This window comes from Myotis daubentonii, chromosome 17, assembly GCF_963259705.1.
Source record: "Myotis daubentonii chromosome 17, mMyoDau2.1, whole genome shotgun sequence".
NCBI lineage: Eukaryota > Metazoa > Chordata > Mammalia > Chiroptera > Vespertilionidae > Myotis > Myotis daubentonii.
The window spans coordinates 47769077-47785331 of record NC_081856.1 but is presented as its reverse complement, the minus strand read 5'-3'; the positions used below and the strand labels follow the sequence as shown (position 1 = coordinate 47785331).

General features: G+C 36.1%; 1 protein-coding gene across 5 annotated transcripts in view; it reads right to left on the bottom strand.

Moving 5' to 3' along the window:
* The window catches only part of SNTG1 (syntrophin gamma 1), a 121025-nt gene that overhangs the window by 29066 nt on the left and 75704 nt on the right, over positions 1-16255 (bottom strand). For all 5 annotated transcript variants that reach the window (XM_059672269.1, XM_059672270.1, XM_059672268.1 and 2 more), the window contains 3 exons: positions 8448-8550; positions 4102-4184; positions 836-966 (listed from right to left, as the gene is read on the bottom strand). In XM_059672269.1, the coding sequence (XP_059528252.1) occupies positions 836-966; positions 4102-4184; positions 8448-8550 (317 nt within the window). The remainder of the gene's footprint in view (positions 1-835; positions 967-4101; positions 4185-8447; positions 8551-16255) is intronic.

Here is a 16255-nt window from a genome sequence, read left to right as displayed (position 1 = left end):
ACTAATTATTTACAATATGTACACATAACGAATAGTTCAAACAAAGCCCCAAATTAGTCCTTTGAAAAAAATAAATTAATAAAATTTACAACCCCCTAGAAAAACAACCAAGATAAAAGAGAAAAAAAACAAATTTCAAGAATGGAAAGTAAGACATCAATAGTGTTCCTATACTTATTTAAGAAACTAATACTATGAGAATATCATAAACTATATGAAAATAATTTTGTTATCAACTAAATTATACACTTTCCTTGAGAAAATACCTTATTAAAAAGAATACAAGAAGAAATAAAAAAATTCCATAAAACTATATCTATTAAAGACACCAAATCCATTACAAAATTATTATTAGAGTCAGGGTTTTAAGTGCTGTTTTTTTTTAAATCAGATTAATAAATGTTTTACTGTGTTATACTATTCTTTCCTAATTCTTCTTAATACTACCAGAACTATCCTATATAATAAAAGCCTAATATGCGAAGTGTCCCACCATTCATTCGACCCTTTGACCAGTCACTATGATGCACACGGACCACCAGCGGGCAGACACTCCGGCCAGTAGGTTAGCGTGCTGCTGGGGTCCGGCCGACTGGGACTGGGCAAGATGGGCCGGACATGCCCTGGAGTCCTCCCGCAGTCCCTCCCCAGCCCCGATCGTGCACCAGTGGGGTCCTTCGGCCTGGCCTGCACCCTCTCGCAATCTGCAGGCCAGGCCAAAACTGTGGGCCTCTAGTATGAAAATAAGAACCAGAAGGCATCCTATATTAAGAGTTTGACTAAAGGTCCCTTTTTGAATTAAGAAAAAAATCAGAATTCAGTAACATGAACTCACCGACTCAAATCTGTCCCGGGCACATACTGAGAGAAGCGAGAATGAAGTAGAGGGAGCAGTCTCAGGTCACACCACCGCTTTTCCCATCTCAAGCCTGGAGAAGTTGGCCATGAAGAACATGATAATGTGTCCTGAAAAGAATTCCAACATTCACTAGTGTCTTTTTTTTTTTCTTTCTGTGTTTTGAGTTTCTATTTCAAAAATCCTTTGGGGGGATATATTTTCCCCTAAATAATCAGAAGGTATTTACAGATTACCACAAGGAGAAGTCCATATTAATTAACAATGAAATTATATTTGTTAACTTCTTTATGAATGGAATTCTAACAGAAAATGCATGAGTGCATCACTGAGATTAAGGATGGTAGAAAAGCATGCCAAAAATGGGGATGGAGATGGAAGAAAAAATAAATGTGTGAAAAAACTGAATTCATCCACAAATGGGAAAGACAGGGCAAAACTATAATGGCAATGAACTCATAAGTGACAAATAAAAATAAGTTGTACTTAATTCAATTAGCCAGTATTTTCTGAGTATCTGCTAAGCACAGAACACTTATTAGAGAGCCTGTGATTTATTAGTCACTGGCAAATATTTTTGCATATAATAAATTTTCTTATCAAACAACTTTTAAAAACTACTCAAAGAAATACTTGTCCATTATTTTAATTTCATGATTATAAAATGTTTGTATTTTCTTGTATTTAATGTCATGTTAATCAAATACTGCTGATATAAAATCACATGTATTTTATGTTTCATTAGAAGTTTGGATTTTTTTCTTATGTATAGAGGAGATGATTTGAATATAGTGGAGCTTTCCATTTAATCTTGAATTATGCTTCTATCATTATATGAGCTTCATTGTTAAATTTTCTTTGTGGCAGTAGCACATGGTGTAATGTTGACATTGAAGTTGTCATGGGTTGTAAGAGGCCAAGGCTGAATTTGATGAGGGGACTGTTGATACTGATTTCTCTATAATTTCTGAATGACAGTGTTAGAAAGAGGTTCTATTTTAGTCACCTTTTCTTTTGGATATTAATTTATTTGAAATTGCTTAGGAAATTGAAAAAAATGTCCACCACACCATTATCATTAAAGGTTGAATTATTCTTGGCATTATTATGTTAATGGACAGCAATTGTGTACATACAAATCTACTACATCCTTAAAAGAGTCGAGAACACTCAGAAGGGTGAAGTGGCTAAGACCTCTCGGTGAGAGGCCCCCTTCGGTTAGTGAACACTTCAGTGTAAGACACCTGTCTTTTGATGCAAGACAGATGCTCTTAAAGCTTATCTGGCGACTGCAAACTACAAACATGGGTTTCATATGAATCTTTCTCCTGGTCTTCATGTACGATATGGTAGATGGTCAGCATGGGGTCATTTGGGTGGCAGTACAACAGGGGGAAGAGGATTTAGGCTCCAAATCAGAATCAGACCACCTGGTTTCAAAATCCCAATTTCCTAACTGACTAGTCCTTTAACCTAAGAGCAAATTATGTAAACTATCTGTATCTTATTGTACTTATTTCCAAAGATAAAGCTATCACAAGACTCCTCTTACCAAAAAAACAAACAAAACTAAAGCTTTCTTAGAGGCATTAGAGCAGCGGTTCTCAACCTGTGGGTCGCGACCCCTTTGGGGTTCAAACAACCCTTTCACAGGGGTCGCCTAAGACAATCGGAAAACACATATATAATTACATATTGTTTTTGTGATTAATCACTATGCTTTAATTATATTCAATTTGTCACAATGAAATCGGGGGTCACCACAACATGAGGAACTGTATTAAAGGGTGGCGGCATTAGGAAGGTTGAGAACCACTGCATTAGAGCATTGCTTCCCTACCTTTCCAGCAGAAGCACCTATACGTCTTCTAGCCCAATATGTGGAATTCTATATAATAAAAGGCTAATATGCAAATTGACTGAATGGTGAAATGACTATGATGTGCACTGACCACCAGGGGGCAGATGGTCAATGCAGGAGCTGCCCCCTCGTGGTCAGTGCGCTCCCACAGGGGGAGCGCCACTCAGCCAGAAGCTGGGCTCACGGCTGGCGAGTGCAGTGGAGGTTGTGAGAGCTTCTCCCACCTCCAAGGCAGCACTAAGGACCCCTAGCGCTGGGGCCTCTAGTAAAAAAATAAAAGCCTCTTACTGTTAGCTCTGTTAGCCTTCATGTTTGTAAGCACAGAGGATAATTGTTAGTTTTACATATAACCAGAAAGAATTGTTTTGTATTTAGAATGCATGAATGTTTAAAAAATTATAAAATTCAAATATAACCTGTTTATTCCAAAATATAAGTGGAAAATTTAAAAAAAACATTTTTTTTTATTGCTTAAAGTATTACAAAGAGTATTACATATGTCTCCTTTTTTCCCCCCGCCCTTGACAATCCCCTGGCCTCCCCTACCCCCCAGTGTCTTATGTCCATTGGTTATGCTTATATGCATGCATACAAGTCCTTCAGTTGATCTCTTACCCACCCCCCTCCTACCCTCCCACCCTCCCCGGCCTTCCTGCTGTAGTTTGACAGTCTGTTCGAGACAGCTCTGCCTCTGTATCTATTTTTGTTCATAAGTTTATAATGGTCTTTATTATCCAGAAATGAGTGAGATCATGTGGTATTTTTCCTTCATTGACTGGCTTATTTCACTTAGCATAATGCTCTCCAGTTCCATCCATGCTGTTGCAAATGGTAAGAGTTCCTTCTTTTTTACAGCAGCATAGTAAATATATAAAAAACTCACATGCTGATTTTATCAATCATTAAATGTATGTATAGCTTAACATTCATTATGGTCTAATATAATGTATGGGTTAGATTTTTCTCATTTTACATTAATTCCCTGACATGCATGAAGATGGTTAAGAAAGTCTAAAAAGTGGAAAATAAAATAGCTCCTTTTAGCTAAATAATTTCAGTAGAAAAATGATAAAAATCATGGCAAATCATTTAGAGCATGAAATTACATATAATATGCAATGTCATAAAATGATTATAAGATGTTATGCATGACCTCTTGCAGCTAAAAGTCTCTCTAGCTTTCAGACCTCAGAGGAGAAAAATAACTGACCTACTTATGTTTTCCTTTCCTGGCTTATGATAATACTTAAATTATGACGCCACCAAGGATTTCAAACCAGATTCAATATCAGGTTCTGCAAACTATAAATATACATATCTGGGGGTGGGGAGGCTTTTGGCGTTAGCCTCCTTATTAATATGAACCACGCTTCAGTCATCTTACTGTATTATTGGGGTGATAGTTGAGATGTAAGCCACTGTCACACAGAGGAGAGGAGGTGCCACTACTCTGGTCGCTTGGTGCACCTGCAGGGAACAAAAACACAACACCCCACTGTTCAGAATGCCGAAGTGCTCTGGGCCAGGGGTCGGCAAGCTCATCAGTCAACAGCGCCAAATATCAACAGTACGATGGAAATTTCTTTTGAGAGCCAAATTTTTTAAACTCAAACTATATAGGTAGGTACATTGTTATTAACTTAATTAGGGTACTCCTAAGCTGGCCTTTGCTAAAAACGCCCTCAATCTGAGGGGTCGACCTCAGCGAACGTACCCCCACTTCTTCTAACACCACTTCTTCAAAATAGACTCGCCCAGGCCAAAAACCGACTTCTGCGCATGGGCCACGGAGTTTCAATTGCACCGTACGTGCGCGCCCGCACGTGGTACTTTGTGGAAGAGCCACATTCAAGGGGCCAAAGAGCCGCAGGTGGCTCTCGAGCCGCGGGTTGCCAACCACTGCTCTAGACGAATGCATGCTACACTGTTATATTTTATTTTATTTTTTAATATATTTTATTGATTTTTTTTTACAGAGAGGAAGGGAGAGGGATAGAGAGCTAGAAACATCGATGAGAGAGAAACATTGATCAGCTGCCTCCTGCACAACCTCCCCTGGGGATGTGCCCGCAACCAGGATACATGCCCTTGACTGGAATCGAACCTGGGACCCTTAAGTCCACAGTCTGACGCTTTATCCACTGAGCCAAACCGGTCAGGGCTACACTGTTATATTTTATTATGCTCAATTATATCAATCAAATCAGGTAGTAAAATAAATTTCTATTTCACTTATATCAAAGTCAGAGTTTTCCAAGTTAACCCATTGACTGAAGTTATCGGGGTACTAAAAGAGGCCTGCAAATATTGATCTTTGATTTCAGAAAAGGGAAGGCTTTATTAAGGAAAATAAACAACCTTATAAAAGTAGTATATAATTTTATTTTTTTCTTTCTTGATTAAGGTATTACATATGTGTCCTTACCCCCCCTATTCCCTCCCCCCAGCCCCTTACCCCTACTCTCCAAAGTGAACTATATTTATTATACTTAATAGTGCAGGGTTTTGTTTGTCATCAAAGTTCTATATAATGTCCTGTTTCAGCCTCCTGGCAAATCCTACCTTATTGCCACTATCTACTTTTGCAAAACTGCAACAAAAAACTGAGACCTATTAATATCTATTTTCTAAAGATGAGCTATTGGTGTTTAAATATTTTTCATTTTTCAAGATTTCACAATTTGGTAATTTTTAAAATTAGGACTAGAAACATATTTCTTGATTTCTGTTTCATTTAAGCTTTTCTAAAGATCATATGCTTTTTGGAATGGCTAATGTTGGCAAACATGAGCTATTAATGTAATTGGCTCCCAATTTTCATTTGCAATATTATACTTAAATTTAAACATCCGGGTCAAAAGTAACACTCCTAATATATAAACTGATGTGTGAAAATGTAATGATTTTTTTCTACACTTTTATTACTCTAAAATTCTTAAGTTGGCTTGGCGCTCAGAAGGGAATCATACACTTTTCCCTATACTAGCCTGAATATGGTTTTTCCGCTCTTTAAATCTTAAAATTTCATACTTTGTTTTAGCTACTTTTCCTATTGATGTTTATCTGTATCGCTCTTATGAGACAATATTTGTAATGCACACACATATTACTTTCAAACTTTTATCCATTTTGAATGGAATACAATGAAATCATATCAAAAACCATTGGGAAAAAACCTTATCAAAACTTATAAAAGAAGAAACTTAACAATATATTAGCAAATTAAAACCAGTAATAATAATAATAAACAATACTGCATGACCATGTGGTGTTTCTCCTAGGAATATCAGCTTGATTTGGCATTCAAAATCAATTTTTTTATGGTCACCACATCAATAGAATAAAAAATATATATAATATCTCAAGGGGTATAAAAAAATAAAAATAATTGAGACAGGGGCGGGATCTCCACCACCAACTCCTCTGGGGACCAAAGCAAGACAGAGACCACTGAGCGAGTCCGGAGACTATGGTGGGGCAGCAAGTCTAGCATCAGAGGCCGCCCCCACCCCAGCCGCACCCCAGGCCCTGCGGCCCCAAGAACAGCAAGAAGTGATGGCGGCGGAAGTGGCGGCCTTCCCTATGGACCACAGGTTCCTGAGACTGGCCTTGCCCCTCACCTATGTCCTGCACAGGGACAAGGCAGAACGGTGCTGCAGAACGATGGCCCCAAACAGTGGGGGGGAAACAGAAAAGTCCCAAAAAGGAAATCTGCCGTCTTCTCAACATGTACTCGAATCCCTTCGCATTAACTTCTCCCTGAATGGTATATGCATCACAATTTGCAGCACCAATGATTGCAGGTAACTTTTATGTAATGGATATAATGTAACTTGAATTTCAGATCAGGAAGCAAGCAAGTGCTGTTAGAGAAATGGCACCGATAGACTTGTTCCACACAGGGTGACTATAAACCTTCAGTTTGTAAAAAATACAATATCTTCAAGGCTCACTAAAGTGAAGTGCGATAAAATGAGTATGTCTGTATAATGCTACAGTAATCACCAGTGTGATTTTATTGCAAGAATAGACCTAAATTAATGAAAATAAGAAAGTAGTTCCTTGATTCTTGATTGCTATTTCGGACACAAAAAAGTAATTAATATAAGATGGACTATAAAATTCAATGCTATAAGGCTGCTAGGAAAAATGTAGGTAAATATCTTTGTGGTTTCAGGTTTGGCCATTATTTTTCACAGAATATATAGACAGGAATAAGCATATACAACAAAAATGACCAAGAAAAAGAATGGTAAATTAGATTTTATCAAAATTTAAAACTGCAAACCTGACAACTTTAGATAAAAAATATAGTTATGCACAGATGGAGTGAAAATGTAACATATATAGCTGACAAAGGCTTATATACAGATTACCTGGTATATTTTTCAAACTCTTGCAGTGCAATCATAGAAAGACATAATAATAGAAAAATGGACAAAAGGCTTGAGTAGACACATTACAAAATAAGATATGCAAATGGACAATAAGATATGCAAATGGCACATGATAAGGAGCTAATCATCATTAGTCTTCTGAGAAGTGCAAATTAAAACTATAATAAGAAACCACTACACATCAATATAATGGATAAAAACAATCTTTGACCATCAAATATTTGAATAATGTAGAGCCTCCAGAACTCTCATACACTGCTGGAGTAGAAAGTCAGAGGTCTTCAAATATATGCTTATTTTAGAAATATGTTTGATAGTTTGTTAACAAGTTAATTACACTATTCTATAACTCAGCTCTTCCATTTCTATATACTTATAATTGCAACATAAAACTGTAAAACTTCCCACACCTACACAAGAATGTTCATAGCAGTTCAATCTATAATAGCAAAATCCTGGCAACAGCTCTGTTGTCTATAAACAGAATAATGCAATATCAAACTGTACTATATTCATATAATAGAATCTAATATTATGCAGCAATATAAATGAACAAACTACTGAAATATAAAACAATGATTGCACATAATGAAAGAAGCCAGACATAAAAGAGTAAATACAATATGATTCTACTCTACCCAGTTTTAAAAGAAACAAGTATATGACGATAAATGTGAAATCAATGGCTGTTTCTGGCGATGATATTTACTGGGAAGAGGCACGCAGGAGACATTCTGTGATTTTACAGGATGTGGAGTAAGCAAATGTGTATTTGCTAGAACTGTTCATACTATTCATTTAACGTCTTTGCATTTCATTGCATGCAAATTATGCCTGAGTTAAAAATGTATTCTTCTTTGACAGTTTTAAAAAATATTAGAAAATATACATTTCACAGTATGCAAATGATATAGACATTTTTAAGTAACTCTTATGAAAATTCATACGTTTCCACATTTTCATCCAAAAAGCATGTGTCAGTGCTTGTTTAGCAAGTCCAGTAGTTAAATAAATGTCGATCATTCTCCAGTTAGAAAAATTATATTCATCAAAAATCACTAAGAATACTTACTAGAGATACACAATGCATATATTTGATATGATACTTATTATTTAACTAAACAATGCTTCTCCAATTAAATATTGGAAAATAACTGTAAATGTAATGAGTACATTCTGAAATAAAAATAACAATTGTTCTTTTTGCATAAATATTCAAAGTATTCTGGCAGAAATCCACATCGGAAAAGAAATTACTATTACTAATCAGTGTCAGGAAATAATATTTATAACGTAAATGTGATGATTGTACCTAGTCTTCATAAATGCTTACATGCACAATCTTCATTCAGTGGGAGTTTGAGGAAAGCAGGTGCTCTTTTTAAAAAAGACACTGTTAGGGTCACTTCTTCTCCAGCATTCCTAAGAACTTGAACCTACAATTTAAAAATAAAAGATTAAAATGATATTACCAGTGTGTTCACAAAAGTTTTATAGTTCCAAAATCTTGAAATGATGTGCTGCCTTTTCCACCTTTCACTATTCCCTGGTGGTCAGAAATATTTTATGAAAGACAGAGGGGAATAAATGATCTAACATTGCAGAAACACAGCCATCAATGTTCATCTTCTTTCTACCATTCTGTGGTCCCTTGTTCACTCACAGTATCATTCATATTTACTGAGATTATCTTGAGCTTATGGTCTATATTAGACAAAAATAAACAATCACGAAATTTACAGTAAAATGTAGTGCTCAACCCACTATATTTATTAAGTTAAAATATTTATTGAGCATATATGCAACATTTGGAGGCCTACAAATAAATGACCCTGTAGATGTTGCCCAGGGTGCTAATTTCATATCAATAAAATGGCTCCAATTCACTCAAACTCTTTGCAAAATAAAAATAGGTATTATTTTCCCATTATACCATTGTACATTTTACTTTCCTTTCCCTGAATATTTAAAAGAATAATAACACTATTATTACCAATAACTCAACATTTTCCAAATCAATCTACCAGTTAAAATAATGGCACTTTCTTAAAAATTATTTCAGGACAAGTGTAGGGAAATTAAAAGAAATACAAGAAGCAGAGGATTTACTTAAAGCAAACATACCTGGAAAAGATATAAATATATTTATAATTTTAAAAATCTTGTGTAAACTAAAAAAAGAAATAAGAATAATTAGTGAACAAAGAATGTATTGCATAACAAATGGACATAGACAACATTGTGGTGATGGCTAGAGGGAAGGGGGGGCAAGAGCTGGGTGGAGGTGGGCAAAGGTTGGGGGGACGTGGGGACATCTATAATAATGTAAACAATAAAAATAAAGTTATAAAAAAAGAATAATTAGTGAAAAAGTGGTTACTAGACATAGGAACATAACATGTTATAAAACATGTAGAAACAATGCTCAACTTCAAGTTATTAAAGAGTTGGCTATCAAAATAATTTACATTAATTTCTGGTCCCTAAAACATGCTTCTCCTTATTAAGTGCAACTATAAACATGATGGAAAAATGCAAACGACAAACAAAACAGAACTCTAAAAGGTAGACTTAAAAAAAAGAATTGAGTAGGGACCCCAGGACTGGAGAAACAGGGCAGGGGAGGGGTGTTTTAAGTGTTTTTACCCAATAGAGGAATCATTTACGGCTAAGGTAAAGCATTCTTTTGTCCACCTAGAGCAGTGATTCTCAACCTTCCTAATGCTGCGACCCTTTAATACAGTTCCTCATGTCGTGGTGACCCCCAACCATAAAATTGTTTTCGTTGCTACTTCCTAACTGTAATTTTGCTGTTATGAATTGTAATGTAAATATCTGATATGCAGGATGTATTTTCATTGTTACAAATTGAACATAATGAAAGCATAGTGATTAATCACAAAAACAATATGTGTTTTCAGATGGTCTTAGGCGACCGCTGTGAAAGGGTCGTTCGACCCCCGAAGGGATCACGACCACAGGTTGAGAACCGCTGACCTAGGGGCACTAGGGAAAGGTCTTTTCACCTCCTCAAATAGAACTAGCAGGGAATAGGAGCCCTAAGGACACAAGGTAAGTGAATCATCAGAGTAGCAGCAAAGAGCCTCTAAGAATTACATTGGCAAAGGAACCACAGCCACAGAACTACACCAGTATGGGTGTGCTGCAGTCTGGGAAAGAGCCATTCGCTTTAGTGAAGCAAGAACGTTGAAATACTGGATCGAATTTTATTAAAATTTTCAAAGCTCAAACTAAAAATAATTCCATCACTTTCGAAGGCCCCATTAAAACAAGATTTTATGCAAAAAGCCCACGAAAAGTCACATCCTACATGAGTTGAACTTTAACTTAACAAGCAGAATGCTTTGTTCTTTAGTAGACCTAATAGAAATGCTTCCCACTATTTGTTTTAATCTCAAAATGGTTACCTTAATGAATCAAGCAATATTTGACTTTGTTTTATCTAATTCCTAAAGAAGAAATTATTCCAGCATAAAATTAGTGATCTTTCCAATCCATATTATGAAATCAAACTAAAATAAATAAAAATTAATATAAAAGGGTTACATGAATAGCTTGAAGAAATAAGAGACTATCATTAATATGAATATGGATGAAATAATTCAAAATTCACTATTAGCATACAGAATCCAACAAATGACAAATTAAATTGTTCTATGAGCCTTTATTTCAACAGAGCAAATCTGGATAAAAATCAAGAATTTATTGCCAATATAATTAATTTCATCAACAAGTTAAATATACATACATTATCTATTATTGTGACATAGATAGATGATAGATAGATAGATAGATAGATAGATAGATAGATAGATAGATTAGATAGATACAGGTCGATTTTTTTCTTTTTCATTAGAAATTCTGAAAGGACGTTTTGTCAAATTAAGCTGCAATTCCTAATAAAAAAGTTAAGAAAAATAAGAATATAAGAAGACTCATGATATTGCTTTAATATGACTCTTCCCTCTGTCTAGCATGGCCCTTTCCTACACATTTGCATGGCTAAATCTTTACCTCCTTCTACTCTTTGCTCCAAAAACATTCAAATGAGTCCTACCTTTATCAGCTGATTTAAAATTATAGCTCTCCACATCCTTTCTTTCCTTGTTTACCTGCCCTGCCCATCGTTTTTCATGCTCAATTGCACCTTGTAATCTACCGGATACTGTGCTAATATGTAGTCTGTCTCAGCTCCATGAAATTGTGTGCTACATAAGGGCAGCGAGCTATATCTTGTTCACAGATGAATTCAAATAGCTTAGCCTCAGCTGGCCCATAAATGTCATCATTACATACTTTTGAATGAATAACCTTAATAAGTTAATTTTACTAAGCAATAAAATTATCTTAAATGTTAAAACAATCAGACCATGTCATTTAAAATCAGGCACTGAATAAAGATGCTGACTCTCTTTATTATATTTCAAAAATAGTTTGTAAGTTTTTATAAATACAGTATAAGAAAATGAAATTACTTTCATAAGTATTAAAAAATAATGGAAGGTGAGAGAAAAAGACATATTTAACAGGCTGGACATATTTTAGTGTACTTTTCTATATAGTTATGATATATTTGAGGTAGGATAGTGAGGTACAAAACATCTCCATATTTATATAGGAAAATACAGAGTTATTAAAAAAGCCTCATATAGATGAAAATATGTTGTATAATCACATTTGAGTGAAATAACTAATGCACATATTTATTCTAAATGTATGATAGTAAAAACCATAACTACATAAATGTCTCGGTTGTAAATAGTGCACAGAATTAAGTAGAATTTTGAAGGAAAAGAGGGAACTCTCTTGCTTATTTTTTTAGAATTCTGTATAAAATTATCTCATACAAAATGAATTGTCAAGATCTGAAAAAACAAACACTATTACACCCACATTAGATTTGCAGCTGCAGCATACAATTACTAAATATCTGTTTGTGCATATTATCGTGTTTGCAGAACACAGACCTAAGAAGTAAACATTTTAGAGTTGCTTGAGCTGTTTTCTGCCATATATTGTCATTTTAGTCTATTGTGTAAGTCAATTTACTTTTGTTATTCTGAATTTTAAATGCCCCTCCCCCCATGATACTCATTGAGTACAGTATCCTCTAATACCATTAGCATCATTGTGGGGTCACCAGATTAGGCTATGCGAGCATTTCCTTGGTTACTGAAGTTTGCACAGGGAGAAACACAGCTGAACTGCCAGGGGAAAACAGTAGTTTCTTTGGGAGTCTGATAATTTCAAATACTTAAAAATAGATGTGTATGTCTCAACTATAATAGTGTAAATGAATTTCCCAAATAGAATATATTAAAGGAATAGGGAGAAAATAGTTTGCCTTACATGTTGCTAAATACATGAAGAAACTTATCATGCACAACAATACTGGAGAGATGACAACTGTATAAGCCATAAGATATTTATGGAATTATGCATAGAACGGATACTTTATGAGAGGCATTTACTCTATTTGGAAGCCATATATGTCCCTATCTTACCTGTATGGAATTACTAAAAATATATAAGGATGGACTGTTAGCAAAATTATAAACGTATTGTCTATTTTGTCTTCTTGAACTTCTCTCTCATCTACTTTTCTACTTCTATTCCAATGAAGTCCCTAAGGATGCTCCCTAAGGACACTCCCTAAGGACACTCCTGGTACCTGAATGACAAAAAACAAAAACAAAAGAACAAACAAACCAACAAAAAACACTCGTTAGGAAAACTTTCTGTTCGTGCACTCAGGGTTCATTAGCACCTTCATTTCTCTCCAAACTGCAGCGTCATCTTAATCCAAAGGAACTGCCAGGAAAGGGGTAAACACATTAATGATAATATGTTAAAAATAGTTCTGTGCCAGTCTGTGTTTAGATGAGCCTCTACATTAAAACCACAGTTTGTCAGAGGACATCTCGAGTCTTGAGTATGTCTTGTGACTTCCTAGCAATGCTTTAGTAACAAGGGAAGTTAAGCTCTAGCCCTTAAAATGAATAGAAGCGAATGAATACCATCTATAGACTATTCACTTGAGACATAAAATAGAAATGGTTTCTATTCAGAGAGAGATTGTAGAAGAATGTTTTTTGAGGGCATGTAAACTCGCAGAGAATACTTTCAAGCGAGACAGCCTTGGAGAGAAGGACTGATTGCAATTCCCACAAACATTTTCTTTGAAAAGCAGGTGAGAATAAGGGAAGCTGGACTCCCTGCCCAGATGGAGTGTTAAAGACACTAGACTCACGTGTCTTTGAAATTCCCTTATTGTCATGCCACCTGCCTGGGTTATATTTGAAGCGCTGGGTACAACAAGGGAATGTGTGCCAGTAATCACAGGAGGAAACAAAGCTCTGCTTCCGTCTCTATTATTGCTCCGTCTCCATGGCAACCTGGGGCAGCCATAACCCCAGGTGGTGCTGGTCCACAGCTACAACTTAAGGAGAGAAAAGATGGGAGGGACGTGGTGACAGATTGATCAGGGCAACAACTTGTCAGATCGCTGGACTGGGAAATAGCTACAGCCCTGCTGCCGACGCTGCTCCTATCGGAGCTTCATAAACTGGAGACGCAATAAAGATGTCTCAGACACACAGCATGGAGGTCTGAAGACCGGCCCAGCACTGTTTCTGTTCACTGCTGGAACTAACGAGCTCTCTTCCCCTACAGGGCGGGAATCACACACCGAATTAACAGCAACCAATATTGCATTGTCAAGGACGTCAAGCGCGGCAATAAAGTATGCCTTCCTTTGGATATTGCTTTGTGAAAGCAACAGAGAAGGAATTCTTAGACATTTTCCAAACTCATCAGCAAACTCAACAGGATGTAACTAGGAGATGTATAACCTGATTCCAACTGTTGATAAGAAACAGTATCAGAGAAGTGTTTGTTCTAGTTCTGTGAAGTATGTCATAGATATTTTCATCAGAATTCCACTGAATCTATAGATTGCTTTGAGTAGCATATACACATTTTAATGACGGTAATTCTCCCAATCCATGAACAAGGTGTATGCTTCCGTTTGTTTGTATCATCCTCTAGTTCTTTCTTCAATTTCCTATTGTTTTCCAACTACACTCACACCTGCGCACACTCTCCCTCGCACACACTCACCCATTCACACTCTCACCCTCACTCTGGTCTTGCCTGCCACCATGATGGTTTTCCACCACGAATTACACAGCTTTTTAGAATTGATTTTAAAATCACAGATCAGAGCTATAATATTTTTATTATTAAGACCATAAAATTTTTAAAAAGCAGATGAATCTCTTTTTTAGGGCCCATGAACCTCTAACCTGAAATCAGAAATGTTCTGTTAGAAGAAAATCTCTGGAATCATCTAACCATTGTTCCTGCTTTGCCTTGTAATGACCTGTTCTATTTTAAAAGTCTTATGAGATAGAAATTTCAATTATATTAATAGATTTGTATTTATAACAATCTTGATTGTAGAGTCAGGATACAAACTCTTCCACCAGAAGTGCCAGTGTGTGAAGCAATAGTATTTGATGGCATAAAATAACGTATACTTTTTCTAAGTTCCCAGAGCTGTGCTGGCATTTTCATATACATTACATTAATCCAAACCTTAAACTTCAATACAAAAGTAACAGCTATACTGTTGAAGCCTTCTTAAGAGTGAAGCTGGCCCTAGCCAGTTTGGCTTGATGGATAGAGCACCAGCCTGCAGACTGAGGGGTCCCAGGTTTGATTCTGGTTAAGGGCACATGCCCAGGTTGTGGGCTCGATCCCAAGTGTGGGGCATGCAGGAGGCAGCCAATCAATGATTCTCTCTCATCATTGATGTTTCCATCTTTCCCTCTCCCTTCCTCCCTTAAATCAATAAAAAATATATTAAAAAATTAAATTAAATTTTAAAAAAGAGTGAAGCTGATCATCATGGACATGAACAACAGTGTGGGTGGGGTGGGGGTGCAGGTGGAAGAGGGCGTAGAAGGGATCAATGGTGATGGAAAAAATAAAAATAAAGCAAAATAAAAAGAGTGAAGCTGATCCGAGCTAAATGCAGAATTTCTAACAATGTGACTGAATAGTGTAGATTAATTAAAGTTACATGCACAAACAATATATAGTCATGGCTACAAAATCTGTTTCTGAATTTGAAACTTTATGTGAATTACTGACTTGGACTAAGGAAGTGGTAATATCAGCATGCTATTTTAAGACCATCTACGTCCTCTGAGATGCTTGTACTTTTTCTGCCCATGTAAATCCATTCTTAAACATTTAATTAACATCTTAGTTCCACTGAGGTGTAGTAAGTCTATTTGTTCAGGTAATTAATAGTGAGGACAAAAGCATCAAATCTCTGTTGGGAAGTAAAAGATTGAAATTAAATAAGAATGTCAGTACCTATATTTCAAAGCAGATAAGGTTAAGCATCTTAAAGATAAAAGTTTATTGTGAAGGACCACATATAATTTGTTTGTTTTTTTATATTTTTTTATTTCAGAGAGGAAGAGAGAGGGAGAGAGAGACAGAAACATCAATGCTGAGAGAGAATAATTGATTGGCTGCCTCCTGCACACCCCCTACTGGGGATCGAGCCTGCAACTCGGGCATGTGCCCTTGACCGGAATCAAACCCGGGACCCTTCAGTCCGCAGGCTGACACTCTATCCACTCAGCCAAACCAGCTAGGGCACCACACATTCTTGTAATGCAATTCTAAATTCCCTTTCTTTGAAAGAGAATGGTTGTCCTTAAGAAGTGGCATTATTAGTGTGTTCTAAACTTTCATGCCCCATTAACCTGTTTAATCAAGGGTCCATCACTATTTATCTTAAGCATGCTGCCTGCCTCTGAGGAGCAAAGTGCAAAAACGATTCCATCTAACAGCATGTGGTTGGAAAAAGAGAATGCACTTCATTTTGCTCCCAGTATAATGAGCTTAAAATCACTTTGTACTTTTGGGGGGAAAGACTAAAGTTAAAATATCTTTGCTTACATTACCATATTTAAAATTAACATGAGTCTGCACACAGTGCTCTTTGCTATGCAGAGTTCTCTCACTTGCCTAAAACACTACTTTCCTCTGTGCATACGTGCAGGAAGCTTGAGACGTGACGGATTCATATTTTACATAAAATCC